This window comes from Carassius gibelio, chromosome A7 (assembly GCF_023724105.1).
Source record: "Carassius gibelio isolate Cgi1373 ecotype wild population from Czech Republic chromosome A7, carGib1.2-hapl.c, whole genome shotgun sequence".
Classification (NCBI taxonomy): Eukaryota; Metazoa; Chordata; class Actinopteri; order Cypriniformes; family Cyprinidae; genus Carassius; species Carassius gibelio.
The window spans coordinates 39,289,265-39,316,247 of record NC_068377.1 but is presented as its reverse complement, the minus strand read 5'-3'; the positions used below and the strand labels follow the sequence as shown (position 1 = coordinate 39,316,247).

General features: G+C 38.7%; 2 protein-coding genes across 2 annotated transcripts; both read left to right on the top strand.

Annotated features, from left to right (window-relative positions):
- The first annotated feature begins 49 nt into the window (after window positions 1–49).
- On the top strand, window positions 50–10,580 carry LOC128017549 (uncharacterized). The gene is made up of 4 exons (XM_052602952.1): window positions 50–391; window positions 532–723; window positions 1,294–1,426; window positions 8,825–10,580. Exons 1-4 carry the CDS (start codon window positions 50–52, stop codon window positions 10,438–10,440), a joined length of 2,283 nt encoding a protein of 760 aa, XP_052458912.1. The 3' UTR covers window positions 10,441–10,580.
- A 1,381-nt stretch (window positions 10,581–11,961) lies between these two features.
- LOC128017793 (uncharacterized) lies at window positions 11,962–22,352 on the top strand. The gene is made up of 2 exons (XM_052603334.1): window positions 11,962–12,137; window positions 19,869–22,352. Exons 1-2 carry the CDS (start codon window positions 12,127–12,129, stop codon window positions 21,457–21,459), a joined length of 1,602 nt encoding a protein of 533 aa, XP_052459294.1. The 5' UTR covers window positions 11,962–12,126; the 3' UTR covers window positions 21,460–22,352.
- The last annotated feature ends 4,631 nt before the right edge of the window (window positions 22,353–26,983 follow it).

Here is a 26,983-nt window from a genome sequence, read left to right as displayed (position 1 = left end):
TATTCTTTATGATTTAGAAATACAGTTTATTATAAAGTGTTACAGAAAAATGCAAAATGCATGGTTGTTATCACTAAACCGACAGAAGGTCGAAGAGGAGCTGAAACGGCTCGAGGATGATGACGTCATCGAGACAGTCGCAGGCCTTACGCCATGGGTCTCCCCCATCCTGACGCCACCCAAGGATCCGGACAAGGTTAGAATTTGTGTCAACATGAGACAGGCCAACACCGCCATTCAACGTGAATGCCACATCACTCCAACCATGGATGATATAATCCACGAGTTGAATGGAGCTACAGTCTTCTCCAAACTCGACCTGACTGCCGGTTACCATCAGCTAGAACTCCACCCTGACAGCAGGTACATCACGATTTTACCACCCACCTTGGTTTGAGACGCTACAAGCGCCTGAATTTAGGGATATCTTCAGCAGCAGAGGTGTTCCAGAATGCAATCTGCCTGACGCTGCAAGGCCTCGAAGGAGTAAAGAATCTGAGTGATGACATCATTGTCAGTGGTAAAACGCAGAAAGACCATGATGACAGTCTCAAAGTTGTGTTCCAGAGACTGAAAGAAAGGCTCACGCTCAATAAAAAGAAATGTGAATTCAACAAAAGTAAAGATCCACAAGACCAGACTGAAGTCAGGAGTCTGATGGGCATGGTCAACTACAGCGCTCGTTTTATCAAAGACTTTGCTTCCATCTCTGCACCACTGCACGTCAGAGCACTACAGAAGGGTGGTGTTGGCGCAGTGGATAAGACACATGCCTTTGGTGTTAGAGACCCGGGTTCGAATCCACTGTGAGACACTAATGTGTCCCTGAGCAAGACACTTAACCCCTAGTTGCTCCAGAAGCGTGCGACCTCTGACATATATAGCTATTGTAAGTCGCTTTGGATAATAATCATCCTTCGATCCAGCCAAAGACACAGAGCTTGTGGTAAATGCGAGTCCAGTCGGTCTAGGCGCCGTTCTCTACCAAAAGGATGGAAAGGGAGAGAGGCACACCACAGCATAGGCTAGCCGTGCTCTCAGTGATGTAGAAAGACATTACTCACTAACGGTAAAAGAAGCATTGGCCATTGTGTGGAGTTGTAAACACTTTGACCTATAACTGTATGGCAACCCGTTCATACTTGTCACGGTCCACAAAGCCCTCGTTCAAAATCACCTGCAAGGATTGAGAGATGGGGACTAAGACTACAGCCCTACAACTTCAGGGTAGAATACAGAAAAGGTGCAGACAACCCTGCCGATTACATCTCCCGTCACCCCATCCCGATGCAGATGAGTGAAAGCACAAGAGCGATGAAAGTGGCAGAGGAGTATGTCAACTTTGTGTCTGAGCATGCTACACCCAATGACATGACTCTCCATGAGATAAAAGACAAAAATGCTAAAAGACCCAATCCTGCAAAAGGTTAGTACCCACATCAGAGACAACACCTGGAACAAAATCACAGGCGACACACAACATGCTGAAACACTGAAAAAGTACAGAGATATTATTGGGGAGCTCACTGTGTCCCACACTGACGATATCATCCTGCGAGCTACAGAAATTGTTATCCCTGCATCCCTCGATTTCTACGGTGCGTTTACAACTGGAGAATATCTACTAGTTATCTTGATGAATACTCTCGCTACCCAGTTGTTGAAATTGTAAGATCGGTTTCAGCCAACACAGTCCTTCCAATAATCTACAAAGTGTTCTCAATGTGTGGAATTCCCAGAGTTCTAAAAATGGACAACGGGCCCCCTTTTAACAGTGAACAGTTTTCCAAGTTTGCAGGCCATCTAGGTTTTCACCATCAGAAATTAACACCTGTCTGGCCTCAAGCAAATGCAACAGCAGAACGTTTCATGCGCACACTTGGAAAAGCAATCAACGTGGCAAAGACGCAGAACACCTGTGGAAACAGAGACTCAACACCTTTCTTCGTGAGTATCGTGCCACACCATACAGCACCACAGAAGCGTCGCCTGCTGAACTGTTGTTTCAGCGCAAGATCCACACAAAGATCCCTGTAATCACCACAACCTGAGGAGGTGACACTGATCGCATCATCAGAGAGCGGGACACGAATGCAAAAGCAAAGATGAAATCCAACTCAGACGCATGCCGTCGTGCTAGGCCAATCACACTCACCCCTGGTGAAAAGGTACTCTACCAACAACCCAAGCACAACAAACTCACTACCCCATACAACATCAAGCCATCAACATCAAGGTCAACGACTCCATGGTCACAGCAACCAGAGATGGACATTCCATAACAAGGAATTCATCCTTCTTTAAAAAGATAATCTCCAAGACAACAGAGGAGGGTGACCGTATCCGCTGTTCATACGGGACACGTCCCATATGTGTATTAATAATGCCTAAAACATCCAGAGCAGTTTGACCAATGACATGCAGGTATTGTACATAATCGACCAATCGTGGGTCTGCGTGTGAGAAGGTGAGATCTAGAAGGAACGATCAAAGCGATGCAAGTATGCGCACGTGTTTGTTCGTTCGATTGACTTGTTACACAATGATCAACCTGCACAGTGCAAATAGCCAAAACCTGGATATTTTAGGCAATATTAAAATCCTGGCTGGGACGCATATGGGTCACCCTACAACAGATGCGCCCACATTTCTGGATGAGGAGGATGAGAGAAGTGTTGTTAATGAGGACAGTGTTGCTGTAAAACTTTTCGAGTTAACCGCCAGCGTCCATCATACCTCAATGCAGGGTTGCCAACTCTCAGGCATCTGGCGTGACACTCACGATTGGACTTCAGCGTGAGATTGATGCTTAAAGCGTGAGTGTCACGCCAGATGCCTGAGAGTTGGCAACCCTGTCAATGACTATGAGCTTGTGTGAAGAATGTTTACACTGAATCCAGCAATAGATTAGTCTAAAGGTTCCTGAATGACTGTTCTTCATCTTTTCTTTTTTTTCAAAACCATTTGCACAATGCATAAGAATGTATTTCAGTGACTATGAAGTACTGTTGCACTTTGATGCTGTTCATTGCAAGCACACTTGATAGGTTACCTGAATGTGCTTGTTCTAGCACAGGTTCCATGCATGTTTGTTATCACTGAAGTGTTCAGGATACGCAGTATGAAGTTAACGACAGTGATGTTTTATGTCATTGACGCACAGTGGTACTCAGGCCGTCTTACGTTGTAAAAACAACAGAATGTTAGCAGTAAGCCCGCGAGGGATGATGGCTGTCTGTATAAGAACTGTCTAATATGTTGCCTAATACCGGAGAACATCACAATCACCATCTGGATGAGCTCATTTTCATGCTCCGATCTGTCGTTTGCATGAAGGGTCCAGAGTTTCAGTGTGCCCATACTCAGAGATTTGCATCCTGAGAATAACACGATGATTTGCATGAATCCGGATCAATTCCTTCAGCTGAGGAATGAACATGGACCTCAAAAAGAGTGGAAGAAACACAGAAACAAAACAGCAGTGCATATATAGTGTCAGGACACTATACGTTAATTTTTTATATTTTTAAAGCCTGCAAGGAATATAAAAGTCAATGTGAAAACAGAATTATCTTACTAAAACTGTTTAACAGAGATGATTCAGAGATGATGATTTGGGTAAATTGAGTCATTAAGCTTCACTAGCTCAGAGCAAAAGTATTCAGATTGGGGACTAAAAAAGACAGTCCATATCATATAACCATTCAAATGCAGTAGTTTAGTTATTAATGCATCTGATTCTATCAACATCACACCTTTTCATTCCCATTAAAACTCCTATCTAAGTAACAATCATGAGTATTTATTCATTCATCATTGGCAGAATTGCACCTGTAAAAGCAAACCGATATGTATTTGAAGTTCTAAATCACATCGACTGTCCAAACCTGTCGTCCTATGATTCGAAATCTACAAACATTTGTGATTTCTAAATGTTTAGGCAATCATTTAAATGTATAGTTTTAAATGAGTTTTTAAATGAACACTGTATGAGATAAACTCCACAGTCTATTTAATAGCTTGGGAAACATTTCAATCTCACGTTCAGCAGATGGAGCTATGAAGCAAGAAATTACTTGAAAGTATTTATTTTGTAATTATCAGATTTCCTATTACATTTAGCATAAAAATAATTATATATTTGGTGTAGAATATTTTTTTTTTACTCAAAGTTTGCAAGTAAATTGCAAATTACAAAGAAATGACAAGCAATACATTGAAGTAAACATGAAATTAATTAGAACGACTGAAATAGCATTTTCTTGTAAAATGGACTGTATTTCAGTAGTCTGTTTTATAACAAACAAAATAAAAAAAAGAAAGAAAAAAAAAAGAGCAACATTTTTCCAGCATAGTTCAGATGGTTGTACGTACTTCGCTGCAGGCAAACATTCATAAACATCATATACACAGACTTATTTCCTCTTGAATATTTGAGTTGGGCTACTCTAACAACCAGTGCATGTCTTCACTGATGACACATTGGGGTTTTCTGAAAGAATCTTGTGTAACTAGTTTACTCTAAAGATATCTAACTAGGTTTACTTCCTGGACCCAGTATCCATGTTCCTCCAGGCGTTAGCAAAAAACAGGCAGGTCACATATTTTAAAAGAATATCAGCTAAAATAAATATATAATGGCATTATTTGTGCTAAAGCCTCAGGGTCTTTCAGGAGGAGATCTTTGTCAAAGTGGAACGTACACGTAACATGGACAGACAGCAAAAAAAAAAAAAAAAAAAAACAGAAGAAAAAGAATTGAGAGTCAGAATGTTTTCTTGTAAGCAGCACAGTGTTTACTGTAACTCAGTTTGATGTCACTCGTCCAGTTGAATTTTTTCATCTTCAATCTAGAAAGTAGTTATTTCAGAGTCAGAAAGTCACCGGTACCCCCAACAAGATGTCTTTATTTAGAATAAACATGCTGCATGCTGCACACAACTCGTTTCACCTGAAGGTCTTGACAGCTTTGCAAAATTATCATTCATTCTTGACCTGATATTTCTCTCTGTATTTTATTTTATTTTTTTTACATTTGGTGACATACACTCAAAGGAAGTCCTATTCAACTAAGTGTTTACTTTAACTCACAGAGATTTAATGTCACCCGTCCAGTTGCATTTTTCAGCTTCCATCTAGAAGGTTATTACACAACTAGTTATTTCAGAGTCAGAAAGTTACAGGTTCTTGACCTGATTTTTTTATTTAATTTTTTTGTACATATGGTGACATACACTCCGATGAAGTCCTATTCAACTAAAAATATCTGGCATCATCATGACGTTCACAGATGAATGTATAACTGCTATCATAAAGACAACTAACTATTATTTACCCTTGTGTTGCTCCAAACCTGGATACTCGCATTGTAAAAAAAAAAAAAAAAACACTTAAAAAAAGCATAGCTCTTCAATGACAGTTCAGAGTGAGCATGTCTGTCAAGAGTCCACTATTTAAAAACAGAAATCTGATAACAAATATAAACTACAGCCACTATATAGATTTCAAATTATACATGTATTATATTTCTTGCTTTAATGCAATGACAAGTTCAGTTGCCAAACATAAAAAAAAAAGGATGGATGCACAGTTTGTTTGGGAGGGACTTCAGATAGTTCGGCTTGTTAAGTGAACCAGTATTTCCACTAATGCTGACATTTGATCAAGACGTCTGATGCAGAGGCTGGCGTGTAAGAAAATATTTGTTTATATTGATGTTTAATAGTACAATTGTGTGTCTCTCATTTTTTTGATGGAATAATATAACTCAAGTGAAAGCTTTAACATTCCAATATTGTAATACATAATAAAGTAATTTTCCAATTTCAAAACATTGTATTACTGAAGAAAGTAGTGAATTGTTTTGCTGTACGCAGCCTGCAGAGTGAATCCCTGTGAGGTGAAAACATTTAGTCCAACGATCATCATGAGTTCCAGGTAAGATGAAATTGATGTGCTTTCAACAGGAGGGTAAATAAAACATAACATGTGATCTAAAATGCTGTGTGTCAGATACAGAAACTGTCAGGTGCTCTGTTAAAGGCAAACTTGACAAAGATCAACTGAAGGAATATTATTTTATTCACTGCGATAAATAGAAACACATGCTTTGACAAATAAGCGGTGTAATACTACTCTCGTGCCACTGATTATCACTCATTAAATAAAAAGCGAATTCTAAGGTTACCACTGTTGTTAGTCAAATTAAATAATCTAAACTGTATAAATTATTTATTTCCCACTGTCCCAAAATAAAAATAAATGCATTAAAGTATATTAAAATGAGTCACAGGGTTAAAATTTTATAATATCAGCATTCCCTTTCAAAATCTGTCTCTCTCGTAAGACTCTTTTTTTTTTTTTTGTAGTTGGTCACCAGGTTTGTACACATCTCAGGGGGGATTTTGGTCCACTCCTCTTTAAATCCTTAAGGTTTCTTGGCTGTCATTTGGCAACTCAAGGTTTCAGCTCCCTCCACAGATTTTCAATTGGATTGAGGTCTGGAAACTGGCAAGGCAACTCCATGATCTTAATGTGCTTCTTCTTTAGCCACTCCATTGCGGTCTGTTTTGGTTCATTGTCATCCCGAAAGACCTATCCATGATCCATCTTCAGTTTTCTGGCTTAGGGAAAAGGTTCTCATCCAAAATTTTACAGTACATAGCCTCCTACATTTGCCCCTCAATGCGGTGAAGTCGTCCTATACCCTTAGCAGAAAAAAAACAGTCCCAAAGCATTATGTTTCCAACTCCATGCTTTACAGTAGGGAAGGCGAGAGTCGAGTTAATCCCAAAGAATTACATTTTGTTCTCATATGACCACAGCACATTGTCCCAAGCCTTCTCTGAAAGACTTAGATGTCCATTAGAAAACTTTGCCTGTAGATGTGCCTTCTTGAGCAGGGGGACCTTGTGGGCACTGCAGGATTTCAGTCCATTCTGGTGTAGTATGTTACCAATGTTTTGTTTGGTGACTGTGGTCCCAACTGCCTTAATATCATTAACAAGCTCCTCCTGTGTAGTTCAGGGCTGATCTCTTACCTTTATCATGATCATCCTTACCTCATGAGGGGAGATCTTGCATGGAGCGGATGGCAGGACTAATCTGTGTTCCACATGGGCATAACCAATCTGTTGGGGCCAGAGTTCTTGCTGGTTGGTAGAAGGATCAAATACTTATTTGACTCACTAGAATACAAATCAATTTCTAACCTGTATATAATGAGTTTTTTTCGCTGATAGTCTGTCTTTATCTGTTAAAATAAGCCTACTATAAAACAGACAGACCCTTAATTTCTTTGTAAATTGGCAAACTTACAAAATCAGCAGGGGACCAAATAAATATTTTCCCCGCTGTTTAGCAACCACTATTCAGCATTTCTGTTTTGTGACTGGCAGCCCTTGAGAGTGGCCTCCGAAGCATAGAAAGAGCTGCTCTGGGTGCCGAAATGAGCCAGAGTTCTCAACATACACTGGAGAGACCAAACGGGGCAGAGTGATTTGGGACCCTGCTCATCTTCTGAGTTAGGATTGGCTAGAAAGAGGATGACTTAAGCTCTGAATGGAGAGCACCTTGGGCATGTAGCAATCTTTTGGTTTGAGGACGACTTTAAAGTCTTTAGGGCTCAAACTCAGGAAGGCAGACTGAAAGTGCTCATAGATTGCACACTCACTCTAGAGTCAAAAGGAGGGCAGACTTAAGCAACAGTGGTCATAAGACAGAGATGCCAGATCATGCCTCTAGTTTGAGAGAGAAGGTCCTTGCTCTGTGGAATAGGCCAAGGGGCTTCCAACAGTAGCTAAATCAGCTTAGGCCACCTGTTTTTCCTGACTCAACTTATGACCTGAGGGAGCAGGTCAACTGGAGGGAAGGTGGACACTAGGCCAATCCAGAGCATCCTACTCATTTGAAAAATATGAGTGATCTTATGAGTGTTGTCTTCTGAGCCAAAAATGTCCAACTCAGGCCTCTCGAAGTTTGCCCAAATCATCTTAATCATTGGGGTGTAATCTCCATTCTCCCAGAGATACATTGCCCCTGGACAGCATGGCCACTCCAGGGTTCAGTCTGCTCAGCACGTGAAATGCAGAGTGAACACAGATTGCCATTTGCCCATAGAAGGAGGTGTCTCACCATCCTGTAGAGCAAGTGTGATCTAAGCTGCCTTGATGATGTGAAAAGGCTGCCACTGTCTTGTTGTTCGAATGGACAAGGGTGTTGTGTCCCTTCAATGCTGGAGGAAGGTTTTTAGGGCCAGAAAAATCGCCATAATGCTAGACCAGGGTGGACTAGGAGCTGAATGCCATTCTGGTGTCGTACAGCACTCCTCAACCTGAGTTGGAAGCATCTGTTGTGACTATTTTCCATGACTACTTTCTGAGATCTGTCCCAATGAAACGCCTGATACAGGCTTTCCAAGGGGCTACAGCTGCTAAGCCACTGGTAAGCCAAATATCAAGAACAGTCTGGGACTATCTGGATGTGAAAGTAAGCATCTTTCAGATCCACTGATAAAATCAATTCCCCTGGGCATATTTGCACAAGGATCTCTCTAAAAGTGAACAGGCGTCTCATTAGGGCACAGTTCAGATCTCTGAGATCAAGGATGGGCCTGAGCCCACAGTCTTTCTTAGGAACGAGGAAGTAGTGGTTGGAAAAGCCTGACTATCTATTTGTTGGTGAGCAGACATTACACTGCAAAACATTTCTTTATATTTATTATGTTGCCAAAGACAGCTGACAGGGAATAAATAAATTCTTATGTGATGTCTGTTTATTGAATAGCATTTCTTGTCATACATTCCTGCTTTACATTTATTCTGAGACAAATTTCCCTCTATTTCTTACAGACAGCCAAGTCTTCAACCATCCAGATCAACTCTGATTGATCAGGGTCCTCCAAAACGATTTAGCCTAAACACAGATAAAAAAGTTTTGGATGATGACGGAAAAGTCCGAAAATGGACTTTTGGGAAAAAAGATGATAGTAAACCAAACAAAATTGTTCTTCTGGTGGGAGAGACCGGAGTCGGCAAGACGACTCTCATCAACACCATGGTCAACTACTTACTGGGAGTGAAGTTTGAGGAAGAAAAGTGGTATGAAATTACAGAAGAAGCATCTGGAGATCAATCAGAATCACAAACCTCTGAAATCACCATGTATGAGGTCTTTCCTGAAGAGAGTCCCATATCTCTCACCATCATTGATACTCCAGGCTACGGAGACACTAGAGGACTGGACAAAGATCTGGAAGTTGCTGAGAATTTAGCCACTCTGTTTCAAAGCAATGATGGAGTTTGTGAAGTAGATGCTGTGTGTTTTGTGATTCAAGCGTCTAAGAATCGTCTCTCAGACAGACAGCATTACATTATCAGTTCAATTCTGTCTTTGTTTGGTAAAGACATTGTGAACAACATTGTGTTTTTAATCACACACTCTGATGGTCTGCCACCCACAAATGTCATTGGTGCCATTAATAAAGCTAGAATCCCCTGCAGACGAGACAAAAGTGGGCAACCTGTTAATTTCTTATTCAACAACCGGCAGGCTGAAGGCCGTCACACTAAAGAACGTCACGTTCGCGCTCAAAGAGATGCCTGGGAAGACAGTGTGGATGGCATGAAGCAATTCCTTCAGTCTCTCGATGAAAAGAACCGAAGAAGCTTAGAGTTGACTTCAAATGTTCTGATTGAGCGAATTCGATTTGAAGCATCCATCTGCAACTTACAGCTGCGAGTTCAAGAGAAAGAATCAAAAAAGGCGGAAAAACTTCAGATTCAAAAGGCATTGAGACAAAACAAGGAAAATATCGAAGGGTGCAACAACTTTAGCATTAAAATCGATAAGACTGTCAAAGAGAAGGTGCCCATCGAGAGCAGGTCATGGAAGAACAGGAAAGCGACAACCTGCACAGTCTGTGAAGAAAACTGTCATGAGTTTGACTGCTGGTGGGGTTCAAATCCCAGCAAATGTGAAGTCATGAAAGACGGTTTCTGCACTGTGTGCACAGGGAAGTGTCATCACAGCAAACACGTCAAAGAAAACAAGAAATACGTCATCAGAACCTCAAGCACGATGGTACAATATGACTCTATAAAAAGGAAATATGAAAAAGCCCAAGAGCAAACCAAGAGGTTTTTGATTGTAATGAACAATGTTGACAAAGATCTCCAGGATATTGAAACCCAAAAGTCAATTCTTCTGTTCAATGCATACAGGACCATCAAGCACCTGTCTCAGATCGCATTGAAACCAGACTCTGCCTTCACTCTTCAGCATCTGGACTTCTTCATCCCCAGAGTGAGGGAGGCTAAGAAAGAAGACTGGGTCAGGGAGCTTGAAGAAATGAGGAGAAAAGCTGTAGATGATGAAGCCAATAAAGACGCTCTGAGTTATCTGAAAGCTGGTCTAGCAAAAATTTTCCTTGGTAGACAATGAACATTTGTGATTACACTTCTTATGTTTTTCTTTATACTGTTCAGATTTGTAAGAAATAGTTTTGATAAATTACTTGAACTGGAAAATACAACAACTTTGCAAATATCTTCATGAAATAACAGACTTGTAGATATTTGACATTTCTGTAGCTTTAAATATGTAATAAAGTTTACATTGTAGATGTTGTCAGAAAGTACAACTACATTCAAGCGTCTAAACTTACAAGAATGTATGTTTTGTACTGCTAAATGTTAAATACTAACACATATGTGCAAACAACAACACCAGACTGAATTATTAACTAAAAATTAAAATAAATATTTGCAAAAATGTGTTTTACATTATTTGAAGATTTGTAGTTTTTAAGAATAAAGCTGCTTTCTGAACACTACTGAATCTCATGTGATCATAATCATAATTATTGAACAGATTACTTTGTATTTCTTTCATTGTACATTATTTTTTTTGTTTGTTAGTTTTTTTTTCAATGTAGAAAAAAATAGTCTTGTGCACCTTTAAGATTCAAAGAACAGTTATCAAAGATATGAAGTTTGTTTCCTCATAAGCACAGAGAGTTTTTACTGTAAGTTATGTAAGATATGTCACTTGTCCAGTTGCATTTTCAGCTTTCAACTAAAGAGAAAACAATCAAAGTTGTAGCATATTTCTTTTTACTATTTGTTCCATTAACCAAGAGTCAGAAAGTCCCGGATTTAATAACATTAGTAGCCTATATTAAACTGCAGCATGCTACTTAACACGTTTATTTCATCTGAAGTTCTTGACAAACTTTATAAAATGAATCATTCACCCTTGATCTGATTTTTGTATATCCGGTGACATGCATTCCTTTTTACACAAAAAAGAAGTTGTATGTTCCCCCAGCATGAAGACGACACAACAATTATTCACCATCATATTGTTCAAACTACCCTAATCTTTCACTTGAAATTCATTACAAAAGCACACAAAACAATCATAAAATGCTAAATTCAGATATAATGTAACTATTGCAGTGCTTCTTATAAACAAGGTTTGTGATAAAAGCAGAAAGTGATCACTTGTGTTTACTATTTACAGACACCTAAAATAGCCGTGACATACTAACAGTCTTTCTGGAGATTACATCAGTAACAACTCTGTTGAAGATGGAGTTGTATGATAATATTAACATATATAAATACATCTGATAACATTTTATTTTAAGTACCAGCTATTTTATCATACCTAATACAAAAATTACCTAAAAAAAAATGCAAAAATATCTAAATGCATGATACAAAATATATGGTCAGTGCTTGAACTCATATTAGTTACCGCAATTCATTAACAGCAGTAATAATTTCTACCAGCACGCAACCATATGTTGTCCCAAACATTTTATTCATAATCTATTCAGATACTAGAATGCACACATAATTGGGAGGGACTTCAGCCAGTCAGACTTGTTAAATTAACCAGTATTTCTCTCGAAGCTGACACTTCATCCAGACACTCGATGCAGAGGCTAAATGTCTCAAACCGTTCTGACAAGAAATTGATTTTTTTTGTTTGTTAATAATTAAATGTAATAGTTTATATACTAAGCATTAAAAAAAAAACTTCTTGCAGTTAGCAGCTGTTAGCAGACGTTGGAGGTGAAGGAAAAGCTCTTCTGAGAGGAACGCATTAAGTCCAGTGATCATCATGAGTAAGACGTGAGTTAACATTCACATGCTTGCCTGTTTTACATTTTATAGGTAATCAATTGTTAATTGATTAACAATACTGATCTGTTGATTTCTCTTTACAAAGCCAAAACTAGTCAGAAAGAAACTGAATGAGCGTCATTCCATTCCATACTGTATTGTTTTATGGCGCCATCTGATGGACTCAATGGTCTTTGGTCACAAAATAGAAAAATGCGTTGATATTAATATAAACTTATTTTCTCATGCAGCTAATTATTGTGTCATTCTTAAAAATTCAAAGACTGTGAGTAATAATTTAATGTGTATTTGTGTGTGTTAAAAACAGCACATTTGGTTTATTTCAAACTAGAGACGTTTTGTGTGTGTGTGTGCTCTTGTTTTTTTTTTTTTTGACATTTCAGGACACAACTCTGTATAATGAAATGTGTATGACACAGGTATTACAAGGAGAGGGTGACTTATGAGAACATAACCCATGTCCCCATTTTTCAAAACACTTATAAATCATACAGAATGAGTTTTTTTTTGAGAAAGTAAAAATGCACAAAGTTTCCTGTGAGAGTTAGGGTTAGGTGTAGGGTTGGTGAAGGGCCATAGAATATACAGTTTCTACATTATAAAAACCACTATGCCTAGGGGATGAACACACTTTTCACACAAACAAACGTGTGTGTATGTGTGTGTGTGTGTGTGTGTGTGTGTGTGTGTGTGTGTGTGAAATACTTAATTACCTTGCTCTTTCCTATCACCTACAGTTATTGTGCACTTTTTGAGTGATGCATGTTTTTTTTTCAAAGGTTTTTATTGACGTTTTGACAGTGACTGTTTGCATATTTTAATGATATTTGGTAATTCTCTGTAATGTATTTTCCCCAATTTGGAACCCAGGAAATGCCAATTGTAGTAGCTGGATAAACAGAAGATTTAACTGTTTTTATTGATTCAGTGTGACTAATAAACACACAATTATGACAATATATGGTTTATCGGAGTAATTATTAGGGCCAAGCACGAAAGGGCTATATTGTTTCTGTAGGATTTCTTCTTCTTCTTCACCAATGGGAGTCTATGACAGTCCTATGAAGGGAACATAGCAAAATTATGTTAAATTACTTTGGGGTCTCTAGAGCAAACTCTATAGCACCACCAGCAGTTCAAAAATTAAACATTTAAATTGTTATAACTCTTGAACCCCTAATTCTACAAAAATAAAACTTACCTGATCACTCTCTTTATGGAGATTACATTCAATACCTTACATTAAGTCTCGGCCCATTAAAATAGAAGCCATTTAGAAAAGTACAGTTTTCAGGTTTTTTTTGGGCCTAATTCTTCCCAAAATTTGTTCACATAATCTTCGGGCCAAGAAGTTTTGAGGCTCTGAAGTTAACAGTGGACGAACTGAAATTGGTTCAGAGGCTGTATCTCAGACAAACTGTTATCAATCGACACAAAACTTGGTACACTTCATAAACATCATGATCTGTGGGTCCATGCCAAAGTTGGGAACAGCGCCACCCATGAGGGTTGAGATATTTTTGATATTGATGTTCCATTTCTGCCATTTTTCTTCTTCCTTCTCTGTTCTCAGCTACAGCCCTTCAGGGCTTGGCCCCTGTATCGCTGCTTGCAGCTATATTTATTATAATTTTCATTAAACTATAAGAATTTATCAGGGGTGTAACGATTCACAAATTTTCTCGATGCATCGTCTACAAATCCTGATGATACAATCCATCAATCTTGAAACATGGTTTTTTTAATGTGAATTTTGGATTTCGGACAGTAATTTTTAAATGCTAAGAATCAAATGAATGACAATTTTATCATAGTGATCGAATGCTTTCAAAATATATTCACATTTAAGTAGTACAAGCAGGAATTAATGGAGACCTTGAACAATGTTTTGCCTCGCATTTCTCCTTCTCATGCGCTCCACTATTTACCACCTGTGACTGTTACAGGATTGTGCTCGCTCTCTGTTCGTCTCACTGACACAGACCCTAAAACAAGATAATAATAATAATAATAATAATAATAATAATAATACATATATGCATAAAATTATTGTATTTTATATTTGTCACTTCTGAAATTATAGCTATGCCCATGGTGTGACAAAATGTAAGCCTATATACATAACTACTTTTAAAGCTTTTTAAAATATTGGCTTACATTAATTTCTACATATGCATGTCATGCCATAACATCATTAAACCATCATCCAAGAAAGGACAAAAGTTTTATTTGTATTTTTTCTCTTGTAACCTATGGTTCTCTAACCATAAAGGTTCCTGTGCAATTTGCCTCCTTACTAAGTATTTAAAGAATTTAGAGGAAGCATTTAAATAATCCTATGAATGCACATAAAGAATGCAGAATAAAATCATAAATCAAATTGAATCTAATTGTGAATCTAATCAAATTGAATCATTCTGAATTGGGAAAAATCATTTTTGAATCGAATTGAAAACCTATGAATCGTGAATCAAAGATTCACATCCCTAACATTTATAATGCAATGCCTTTATCACTGCTTAGAATATTATGTAATAAGTTCCGTGCTTTATTCTGTGTAAGAAGCCACATCACCTCACAGAAGAATTTATCTGAAACACTCGACTGACATTATGAAGTGAGTTTGGAGTAATGCAAACAGCTTTCATTATCATGAATGATTTCTTTGATTTCATAATCGCACAATACAATTATCTGTGATTTTTTTTTTTGCATAGCTGGTCAGTAAACTACGGCTCTGTGTAGTAAATGCTGCTCCATTTCATTTTCATTTTACAGAACCGGCTTTATGATTTTTAGTGCAAAAAAAGCTTATTCTGTCTGATTAAAATGACAAGGGCTAAAGAGCAGTTATTTTATTTAACTGACTGATGAGGTAGTAGAGTGACGTCATTTCCATGGTGAATGAGGCAGTGAGCAGACCAATGCTGTACAAAGTGACACAGATTTTGTAAACCGTACCCTCGGTTTTTGAATCTGTACCCACGAATTCATAATCCGTGCGCACACTTTCACAATCCGTTCCCTCGTATTTGTATTTGTAAACTGACACGCATTTGTAGCTCCGCCCCCACCGGCAGATTCATTTCTGTTTATTAAACATTATTTTTCATAGTTTCACGATCAGCATTCACAAATAGTCTTCTTTTTAGCGTTTATTTTAATAGTGATTATTACATTAATCACCAATAGGATAAGACACAGCCGCCTGTATTTTATGAAAAAAAAAAAAAAAACGCTAAAAAGAAAAAGAAAATAAGGGTAAAAAGCAATACAAAACAAATAATATGCCGGTATTCCTTTTCTCTCTAACTGAATGCAATGTTATTTTCGGCCTCATTATTTATTAATAACATTAACAGTGAAACATGCATCTAACTCCGGCAGGTGGGGTGGATGGAGCTTAGTATAATAAAATCAGAAAAATAAGTCTTAATGCATGTTAAGAAAGAATTGTAGACAAGCATTTACAAAACAGTCAAAGTTTATTTAAAAATAAAGCAATTCATGAATTAATTTCTTGTACTCATTTATTTAGCCTACAAATTAAAATGATAAAAATAACTTTTATATTATTATATATTATTATAGAGGTATGCATAAGAATCTTTTATCCAAAACAATTTACAACAGAGGAAAAAATTGCTCCAGAGTTAGTCACAATGCCAGGTTTATTGTACAATAATAATCAGTTGCTACTATAAGATTATTCCTTTATTATTATTAAGCCTATTCCACATAATAATAGTCAATAAAACTGTATGTTAACAGGAGCTTGCTGCATGAATCCGTGAGTACGCTTTACAGATCCGTGGGAACGGATTGCGAAAGTGTGCGCACGGATTATGAATTTGTGGGTACGGATTCAAAAACCGAGGGTACGGTTTACAAAAACTGAGCGCACGGATTGGAAATTCGTGGGCACGATTTGTTAAACCAAGGTAACAGTTTATGAATTCGTGAGTAGCTACGGTTTATAAACGGAAGTTTTTCATGCCAACAATGTTAATAAAATGATCAAATGCATTCAGTGGCACTCATAATTTGTTATTTTTACCGGAAAAAAATGGCTAGTGGAAATTCTGATTGGCTGGTAACTTTAGAAAGTTTTGGCTGGTGATCAAAAAAGTTAATTTAGAACCCTGAGAACAACCAACCAATAAAGCATTACAATAATCTAACCTTGAGGTCATAAATGCATGGATTAACATTTCTGCATTTGACATTGGAAGCATAGGCCGTAATTTAGATACATTTTTAAGATGGAAAAATGATTTGCTGTATCACACAGAACTGTGAATTTTGTGAATCATTACAGCCCTAATATACAGGTGCTGGTCATATAATTAGAAAGTCAAAAAAATATCATGAAAATGTTATTTTATTTCACTAATTAAATTCAAAAAGTGAAACTTGTATATTATACTCATTTAGTACTCACAGACTGATATATTTCAAATGTTTATTTCTTTTAATTTTGATGATTATAACTGACAACTAAAGAAAATCTGAATATTACTTAAGACCAATTCAAAGAAAGGATTTTTGGAAATCTTGGCCAACTGAGAAGTATGAACATGAACAGTATGAGCATGTACAGCACTCAATACTTAGTCGGAGTGTGTGGAATCAACCTTGGCTTTCTTGTGTGTTGAGGAAACAATGATACCAACAGTGTTACTCATGCACAGGATATTTTACTTCCTGAACAAGTGCACACCCAAGTCAGTGTTGCCTGGACATTCACGCGAACCGCGCCACAGCTCGGGAGCAACTTAACTCAGACCACCTTCTCCAGGTAGTCTCTGGTTCGGTACTGGTTCTTAATTTCTTCTATTGCTACTCATTCCGGTCTCAACCTCATGGCACTGACTGAGACTTGGATCAAACCTGAAGATACTGCCACCCCCGCAGCCCTCTCCACTAATTTCACTTGTTCCCACACTCCAAGTACCACTGGGAGGGGTGGAGGTACAGGTCTCCTTATATCAAAAGAATGGAAATTTGATCTTCAGCCATCACCTACAGGTACTGGTTCATTTGAATTACATGCCATTACTGTAACCCACCCTGTTAAAATCCACTTTGTGTCATTTATCGTCCCCCAGGTCAATTGGGAAACTTCTTGGAGGAGTTGGCTGTACTGCTATCAAACTTTCCTGAAGATGGTACTCCTATGGTACTGCTTGGTGACTTCAACATCCACTTAGATAAACCCCAGGCTGCTGACTTCAAAACTCTGCTTGCCTCATTTGATCTCAAGCTAGTGTCTACTACAGCGACTCACAAATCAGGCAACCAACTGGACCTCATCTACACGCGCGGTTGCTCTGTGGACTCTTCAGTTACACAACTTCACACCTCAGACCACTTCCTCATTACTGCTAACCTATCACTTACTCCTGAAGTGCCTCACACTCCAACGCAGGTTTCGATGGAACCTACGCTCACTCCCTCCATCTCGCCTATCTTCTGCTCCACTTTAACATCTTGCTTGGACAACTTTTGCCCACTGTTGTTCGAGACCAGCATGCACCACCCCATCTGCCCCCTGGCTGTCCGAGGTTCTCCCTTGAACATTGCTCTAAACTCAGGGCTGCAGAGAAGAAATTGCAGAAAACAAGAAACTCTACCAACCTCAGTGTGTATCAGTCTCTCCTCTCTTCCTTCTCTGCAAATGTCTTCACGGCTAAAACATCCTACTACCACTACAAAATTAACAGCTGTTAATTTCGGAAACTCTTCAAGACTTTCTCTTCTCTTCTTAATCCACCGCTAACCTCCTCCATCGACTCTTACAGCGGACAACTTTGCTGTTTTCTTCACAAATAAGACAAGAACCATCAGTGACCAATTCTCCCCACCGCAGACTGAGAACAACTTCACAATGACCGACGCACACTCTTTCTCCTCCTTCTCCCCACTCTCAGAGATGGACGTCTTCAGACTTCTCCTTTCCAATCATCCTTGTACTTGTTCACTTGATCCGATCCCCAGACCGGTATCCCTTCTTCCATTCATTGCAAAGACACTTGAGCGGGCAGTGTTCAACCAGCTTTCTATGTTCTTTGTACAGAACAACCTCCTGGACAGCAAATAATCTGGCTTCAAAAGTGGCCACTCAACTGAGACTGCTCTGCTCTCGGTTACTGAAGCCCTGCGACTAGCAAGAGCAGCTTCAAAATCCTCAGTACTCATCTTACTGGACCTGTCTGCTGCTTTTGACACTGTTAATCACCAGATTCTCCTGTCCACCCTCAGAAAGATGGGCATCTCTGGAACTGCTCTCCTGTGGGTTAAGTCCTACCTCTCTGACATATCCTTCAGGGTGTCTTGGAGGGGTGATGTTTCTAAATCACAACACCTTGCTACTGGGGTTCCTCAAGGCTCAGTACTTGGACCACTTCTCTTCTCCATCTACATGACATCATTAGGATCTGTCATTCAGAAGCATGGCTTTTCTTATCACTGCTACGCTGATGACACCCACCTCTACTTCTCATTCCAGCCAGATGACCCAACAGTAGCTGCTCGCATTTCAGCCTGTCTGAATGACATTTCTAGCTGGATGAATGACTCACCTTCACCTCAACCTTACGAAGACAGAACTCCTGGTGATTCCAGCTAACCCATTGATTCATCACAACTTCTCTATACAGCTGGGCTCATCAACCATTACTCCTTCGAGGACAGCCGGAAACCTAGGAGTTGTGATGGATCATCAGTTAAGCTTCACAGACCACATTGCTACAACGACCCGGTCCTGCAGGTTTGCCTTATACAACATTAGGAAGATTAGACCCTTCCTGTCAGAGCAAGCCTCCCAACTTCTTGTCCAAGCTCTTGTTCTCTCCAGACTGGACTATTGTAATGCTCTCCTGGCAGGCCTTCCGGCATGCACTGTCAAGCCTCTACAATTGATCCAGAATGCAGCAGCGAGGGTTGTCTTCAATGAGCCAAAAAAAGCTAATGTTACTCCTGGCTAAAAAACCTGGCTATGCGTTCTATACTAGACTAACTGAGACTTGTCATGGCACTTGTATACTGTTGTTGTTCTATTGTTGACCTGACTGCTTCTATTGTTCTCATTTGTAAGAAGCTTTGGATAAAAGCGTCTGCTAAATGATTAAATGTAATGTACCCCAGTGCGCACCAGGGTCCGATGAAACATGCCCCATTCCGCACTAAACTGCCAGTGTTAAAGCCACCTGAGAGACCATTTAAAAGCCTTTGCAGGTGTGAGTGTGGCACCAGGTGTCTTCAATATTGAACCTTTTCACAATATTCTAATTTTCTCAGATACTGAATTTGGGATTTTCCTTAGTTGTAAGTTATAATCATCAAAATTAAAATAAATAAACATTTGAAATATATCAGTCCGTGTGTAACGAATGAATATAATATACAAGTTTCACTTTTTCAATGGAATTACATGAATGAAAGAATATGCATTGAGTGGGGGAAAACAAGGTAAATGAGCCATTTTGCAAACACAACTTGATGGAAATCTCATCTTGTAATGGCAGCATAATGTGAGGGGCCTCGTCTGTTTAAGATATTGTTTCCAGGGAATATATTGTTTACATTAAAAAGCATGAATTAATTGTTTACACTACCCATAACCTCACTCAAAATGTCTGTTTTCTAATAATAATTTAGTCTTAAATTATTGCTACACAAACATTTTGAGAAATATTTGTCTCCATCTGCTTTTTACAGAAAGCCGAAGCTTCCACCACGAAGAGCAACTCTGATTCATGAAGGTCCTCCAAAACGATCCCTTCTACATACAGAAAGGACAAATCTTGATGAAAATGGAAAAGTCAGAAAATGGACTTATGGAAACAAAGATGACAGTAAACCAAACAAAATTGTTCTTCTGGTGGGAGAGACTGGTGCTGGTAAGACGACTCTCATCAACACCATGGTCAACTACTTACTGGAAGTGACGTTCAAGGAAGAAAAGTGGTATGAAATTACAGAAGAAGAAGCCGGAGATCAATCAGAATCACAAACTTCTGAAATCACCATGTATGAAGTCTTTTCTATTAAAAGTCCCATATCTCTCACCATCATTGATACTCCAGGCTACGGAGACACTAGAGGACTGGACAAAGATCTGGAAGTTGCTGAGAATTTATCTGCACTTTTCCAAAGAAATGATGGAGTTTGTGAAGTTGATGCTGTGTGTTTTGTGATTCAAGCGTCTAAGAATCGTCTCTCAGACAGACAGCATTACATTATCAGTTCAATTCTGTCTTTGTTTGGTAAAGACATTGTGAACAACATTGTGTTTTTAATCACACACTCTGATGGTCTGCCACCCCATAATGTCCTTTCTGGCATCAATAAAGCTAGAATCCCCTGCAGACGAGACAAAAGTGGCCAACCTGTTCATTTCTTATTTAACAACAGACAGACTGAAGGTCGTCACACTAAAGATCGTCATGTTCGTGCTCAAAGAGACGCCTGGGAAGACAGTGTGGAAGGCATGAAGCAATTCTTTCAGACTCTGAATGAAATGAACAGAAAAAGTTTAAAGTTAACTTCAGATGTACTGATGGAACGAATTCAGTTTGAAGCATCCATCTGCAACTTGCAGCTGCGAATTCAAGAGAAGGAGCTGAAAATAGATGAAAAACGTCAGATCCAGGAGGCAATGGTGCAAAACAAGGAAAAGATTGAGGAGTGTAAAAACTTCACGATTCAAGTCAAAAAGACTGTAAAAGAGAAGGTGCCCATCGAGAGCAGGTCATGGAAGAACAGGAAAGCGACAACCTGCACCGTCTGTTTAGAAAACTGTCATGAGTTTGACTGCTGGTGGGTTTCTGATCCCAGCAAATGTGAAGTCATGAAAAAAGGCTACTGCACCGTGTGCACAGGGAAGTGTCATCACAGCAAACACGTCAAAGAAAACAAGAAATACATCTTCAGAATTTCAAATGTCATGATGGAGTTTGACTCCATAAAAAAGGAATATGAAAAAGCCCAAGAAGAGTCCAAAATATATTCATTTTTAATGCAACGTCTTGACAAAGATCTGAAGGATATTGAAGACCAAAAGTCAAATCTACTGTCCGAAGCTTACAGGACCATCAAAAATCTGTCTCAGATCGCATTAAAACCAGACTCTGCCTTCACTCTTCAGCATCTGGACTTCTTCATCCCCAGAGTGAGGGAGGCTGGGAAAGAAGACTGGGTGAGAGAGTTGGAGGAAATGAGGAGAAAAGCTGTAGATGATGAAGCCAATAAAAACGCTCTGAGTTATCTGAAAGCTGGTCTGGCAAAACTTTTCATGAATGGGAAATGATTAAATCCAGTACAGTGAACAATCAAAGTAGAAAAGAAAAATCAGTAGTTGGACTGTCACAGTAAACCCCTAGTTGTATGCAGTTGTGCTGTGTTGGCCCGTGTGGCCAGATTTACCATCAAGATTATGTTTGCCAACTTTGTTCTATTTTTATTGTGAGATCTTTGCAGGGAGGAGGATGCCCTTTATTTTGAGAATCTATGTTTTATCCTGTGTTTGACTAGAGAGGGATTAAGGGAAGTGTCTGTCTTTCGTTTCATTTTTCTTTTAATGCTAGGTAAGGTATTATTTACAAACCCTCAGCTAGAGTTCCTTTTGTTTGTTATTTTGGCTTTTCTCCCTCCTGAAGCCTTATGTTTGTATCCCACTGATAGGTTTAAAATGAACATTGTATGTTGGTTTATTTAAAACTGGTGTGACGATTTGTGTTTGTCCTGGGACCTGGAGACAGGAGTTCTCTCACTCTCTCCCCACTCTTTATTATGCTTCTTTCCGGCCCATAGATCATAAAGTGGGGAACGTAACATACTACAGAGAATATGAAGATGCTTTATAAAGTGATGGAGCAACCTATGTATGGTCCTGTACTGTTAAGGGGTTGAAGCTGAATATTTATAATTTAAATTACTGTAAACTAATTAAAGGAAGGACAGACAGACAGACAGACTCAGTGGTGTGGGCAGAATGGTATTTTTGGTCAGGCCTGGGCAAAAGTGAGTGGGCACTAGACACAGACTCAATATTCAGGTAATTTCAAAGTTTTTGTTGATCCTATTGAACAATAAACTGTAGTACACAGTGGAAGACATGCATATTAAAACTACAACATATTAGTCACTAACAAGAACATGCCCATTGTCAACATAATCAAGGAAGGATAATTTTGCCCCTCCCCAAATATTATGGAAGTAAAAAAAAAAAAAAAAAAAAAATCAAATCAAATCAAAATAGAACTTTAATCAAACATAAAAGTAAATAAAAAAGTGCATTGTGATTAAATGGTATTATTTACAGATTACAATTGTAGCTCTACAACTAAATAAATAACACATTAAATGAAACATTTTTAAAGATGCAATATTATCAAAACACTAAGTGCAAGTAGCAATGGATTCTATTTACACTAAGTGAAAATAGCATATTCTTTATTTTAGAGGAAGTTTAGCAAATCACTACACATGGGCTAGCTAACCAATCAGAGCCCATTGCCTATTTCTAACGGAAGGGCTTCATAAAAGCAGGAAATGTTCAGAGCATTTCTCAGAGAAGGCACAGAGTGGTGTGGAATAAAGGTAAATTATGTGAACCACCCCTTTAATCATAAATATACACATAATAAGTGTTTATATATGTCATATACAATTTTAGGTAAGTAATAAAATTTTGTAACTTATACAGAACTTAATAGTTAGCAAGTGCAGAGACTGTAAAATTAGGGTAATATGATCATATTTTATTGACTGTTATGGTAAGGCATTCTGAACTACCTGTAGCTTGTTTATTCAAGATGCAGGACAACCACCTAGAAGTGCATTACAATAGTCCAGTCCAGAGGCCATGAATGCATGAACTAGCTTTTTTTCATCAGGAACAGGTAACATGTTTTGTAGCTTGCCAATGTCTCTAAGATGAATGCTGCTTTTTAAACATGGGAAATATGATTTTCAAAAGACAAGTTTCTGTCTAATATAACAACCAGATTTTTTTTATTTAGATTAAGTAACATTACATCTGCCTAGTTGCAAATTGGAATCCAAGACATTCTGTTTACTGTTTTTTTGGTCCAATAAGTACAGTACTATCTCTGTCTTATCAAAATTTTATAGGAAAAAAATATTGGTCATCATTTTTTTTTTACATTTTTTATAAGTTTCATCTGGTCTTGTTGAGATATAGTTGATTAGTATCAGCATAACTGTGGAAACTAATCCTGTATGTTCTAATATAATTACCAAGGGCCATCATTTATATTGAAAATTGCAGAGCACCTAGGACAGCTCCTTGTGACTCCCCATGTAAATTAACAAAGTAGTAGCGATCAGACAAGTAGGATCTAAACCATTTTAAAGCCTGCCCATGAATACCTGTATAGTTTTGTAATTAATCTATGAGTATGTCATGATATATAGTGTCAAATGCAGCACTAAGATCAAATAAAACTTGGAATGTGATTCAGGCTTGGTCTGACACAAAAAAACAAGTCATTTGTAATTTTAACAAGTGCAGTTTCTATGCTATGGTGGGGCCTGAAACCTGACTGAAATTCTTCATTAAGATCATTTTTTTTGCAGGAAGGAGCCCAATTGAGCAGACACAACTTTTTCTAAATGTTTAGACATAAATGGACACACTGGCACACAGCTGGTAGTGGGGCCTGTGCAAGTATGTATTTTCCCCAGCAAGCCTTCTCGCAGAGACGCTGTGCAAGGTCAGGGAGGATGAGGAGCAGGTCCTGCTTGTGGCACTGTATTGGCCCATTCAGACCTGCTACCCAGAACTAATGCTCGTCTGTTTGAGCACTAGACTTGTCTCTAGTGCTTAAAACACTACAACAGGACCCATTTGAGACTGTGTAGTCAGTTCAGCTAAAGTTTATTTCAATGAAAACTCTGCTCCTGTTTGCACTGGCCTCCATAAAGAGGTTAGGGGACCTGAACACATTTTCTGTCGAAGATTCATGCCTAAAAATTGGGGTTGGCTGACTCCCAAATAATCCTGAGGCACACGGCCGGGCTATGTAACCAAGGTTCCCACTACTCCCTTCAGGGGAGCCTTGAGAAGCTACGCAGACCAGAAATACAGCTTTAGGACTTCAGACCAACTCTTTGTCTGTAACGGAGGCTGGCAGAAGGAGAATGACATCTCAAAGAAGAGAATGGACCTCTGGATAGTGGATGCCATCACCCTGGCTTATCAGGCACAGGGTAGGCCCTGCCTGCTCTGATTACGAGCTCACTCTACTACAAATGTTGCATCCTCCTGGGTGCTGGCTTATGATACCTTGTTGCCAGATATTTGTAGAGCTGTGGGCTGAGCAACCCCCAAAACATTCACTAGATTTTATAGCATTTGTGTGGTGCCAGGATCCACCTCTGTTCTCACCTCAAACGGGTAGAGGCACTGAGAGGCCCCTGTTTAGTGTTGGCTTGCTAAAACTGCTCCAGAGTGTCTGTACTGTAGACCACATCAAGTTCCCCTATTCTCTGATGGCTGCTGTACCACCACTGATTGGCCGGGTCATGAGCTTGGCTCCTCAGCAAAAATCTGCTATGTACTGGACTTGCTGCTTTTTTATGCTCATGTTGTGATCAGCGGCAGCTGGATACAATAATTGCATGACAATGTGCATTTGCTTTTAGTTGCATTTAGTTTACACTCAAGGTAGATTGGTCTCTCTAAGCGAGATTCCAATTCATCAGTCACTGATATGACGTCTCCGTGAGGTCTTCAAAGAATGAGGGTTACATACGAAACCAAGACGTTCTCCTTGTCATTTTGTTTTTGCCTGTTTGATCTTGTGCTCTAGTCTTGCCCTAGTCTTTTCTCTTGTAATTCTCTGCTCTTGACTTGCTCCTTGTTTTTGGATTTGGTATGTTTTGTCTTCTTGCTTTTATTTTATTTTTTCATTTAGTTATCTTAGTCCTGAATCTCGTTGTTTGCATTTTTTTTTTTTGGTTCATATTTTAAGTTATTTATGTTGGTTAAATGTAATCGTTATTTGCTATTTATTTGACCTTTTAGACCTTTTGTTTTGTTTATTATTTTGCCTGCCTTGGATTAATTTGTGTTCCCGCTGAGCTTTGTTCTGTCTTGTGTTGTTAGAGTTCTTGTCCTGACCTGCTCCTGCCAACTGCTTCCCTTGCTTGGCATCTGAGGTGCTTAAGAGTTTTCGGTTAACACGTTTCTGAGCCCAGCTCTATGCTGCTACAGTATTCTGACAGTTGATGTCTAAGTGGCTTGAGTGGCCTTCCCTAGCTGTCTCTGTTTAATGTGTTCCTGTTGTGGTTTCACTTATGCACCTCACTACCCTTTTGTATCATCTTGTATCTTGTCTTTTCATTAAAAAAAAAAAACAAAAAAAACCTGACTATGCGTTCTATACTAGACTAACTGAGACTTGTAATGGCATTTGTATACTGTTGTTCTCTTGTTGACCTGACTGCTTCTATTGTTCTCATTTATAAGTCGCTTTGGATAAAAGCGTCTGCTAAATGATTAAATGTAAATATATCAGTCTGATTTGTCAATAAACCCCCATTACTCACACTGCAAATGGGTCCTCCTTCAAGATCCCTGACAAAACCCTTTCAATGGTTTATGTATTTAACAAAAAATCTATCAACAGTGAACTTTAAGGAAATTATTAATTGTTGGTTTTAACTCCAACTCAGTCATTGCTTGGAAGTTGGGTAATCACAGCATCTGCTAAATAGAAAAAGGTAAAAAAAAAAAAAAAAAAAAAAACTGAGAAATTATATTAACTCTGTTTTGCTTATACTTTACAGACAGTCCCGAACACAATAATTATTTAGCCGTGTCGATATCTTTATTTTTAAAAACTTTTTGCCTCTGGACACACTTTAAAGCACCCATGCATAACAACACATCTCTCACCTAAAGAGAGAAAAACTAAAATCATAGTTCATTTGATCTAGTGTAATTTGGACTGGATGTATGGCAAAAACCCCTCAGAAAACTTCTTAAATTCAATACTAGAAAACTGAGGTCCAAAGTCTGTAAACACTACACAGGGGACACCATGGCGAGCAAACGTGGACTTCATAAAGTCAATGACAGTAGACTGCGGTGTGACCACCTCTGGATAATTAGAGTAGTAGCCAGTTACTCCAATGTGACTCTTCCCATCCCAGTCAAATAAATCTGCTTCAACCTTGTAGTAAGGCCTACTTGTTTCAAGATGTGGAAGAAGAGGTTCTGCCTGCTGTCTGGGCCTGAAGGTTAAACAAAGCTTGCATGTAGCTGTCTACTGTGAAGTGTCTAGATTAATCCTGGGCCAAGACATCACTTCCCTTTTCTTCTCAGAATTGCCCTTCATGGATTTTTTTTTGCATTTCTTTCCTTAGAAAGATGAGAAAAAATGACAAATTTACAGCCTTTGAAGATTATACATCTCTACAACCGTAAACTCTGATCTGCAGGACTAGAAATCCCTAATTCTAACAGGACAGTCTATTTTTTTCTTCCGGACATCCTTCGTGGATAGCCACCTTCAGTTCTTTCATTGTTTCATCTTCCTCCGTTTCCTGTTTGATCTGGTGAGTCCTGTCTGCAGACATTGGGAGCGAGGATACAACCATGTCCTCGTAAGCTTTGATCTCTGTAACACAGGTTTCTGTTTCCTCTTGTATGTCTACAGCATGAGACAGTGTGTCCGCTGCGAACACATACTTGTCCGGTGTGTAAATTAAAATTGCATCATATTTTTGTAGCCTGATGAGCATTCTCCTTATTCTTGGTGGACAATCTTTCATCGACTTCGCCACAAATGAATTTTACATTTACA

Bases quoted from the DNA above. Each gene is read 5' to 3' on its own strand.
- LOC128017549 (XM_052602952.1), top strand. From the start codon at position 50: ATGCAAAATGCATGGTTGTTATCACTAAACCGACAGAAGGTCGAAGAG. The intron at 724-1,293 runs GTCAGAGCACTA...ATCCCGATGCAG, and splicing joins CCATCTCTGCACCACTGCAC to ATGAGTGAAAGCACAAGAGC. The intron at 1,427-8,824 runs GTTAGTACCCAC...ATTTATTCTGAG, and splicing joins AAGACCCAATCCTGCAAAAG to ACAAATTTCCCTCTATTTCT.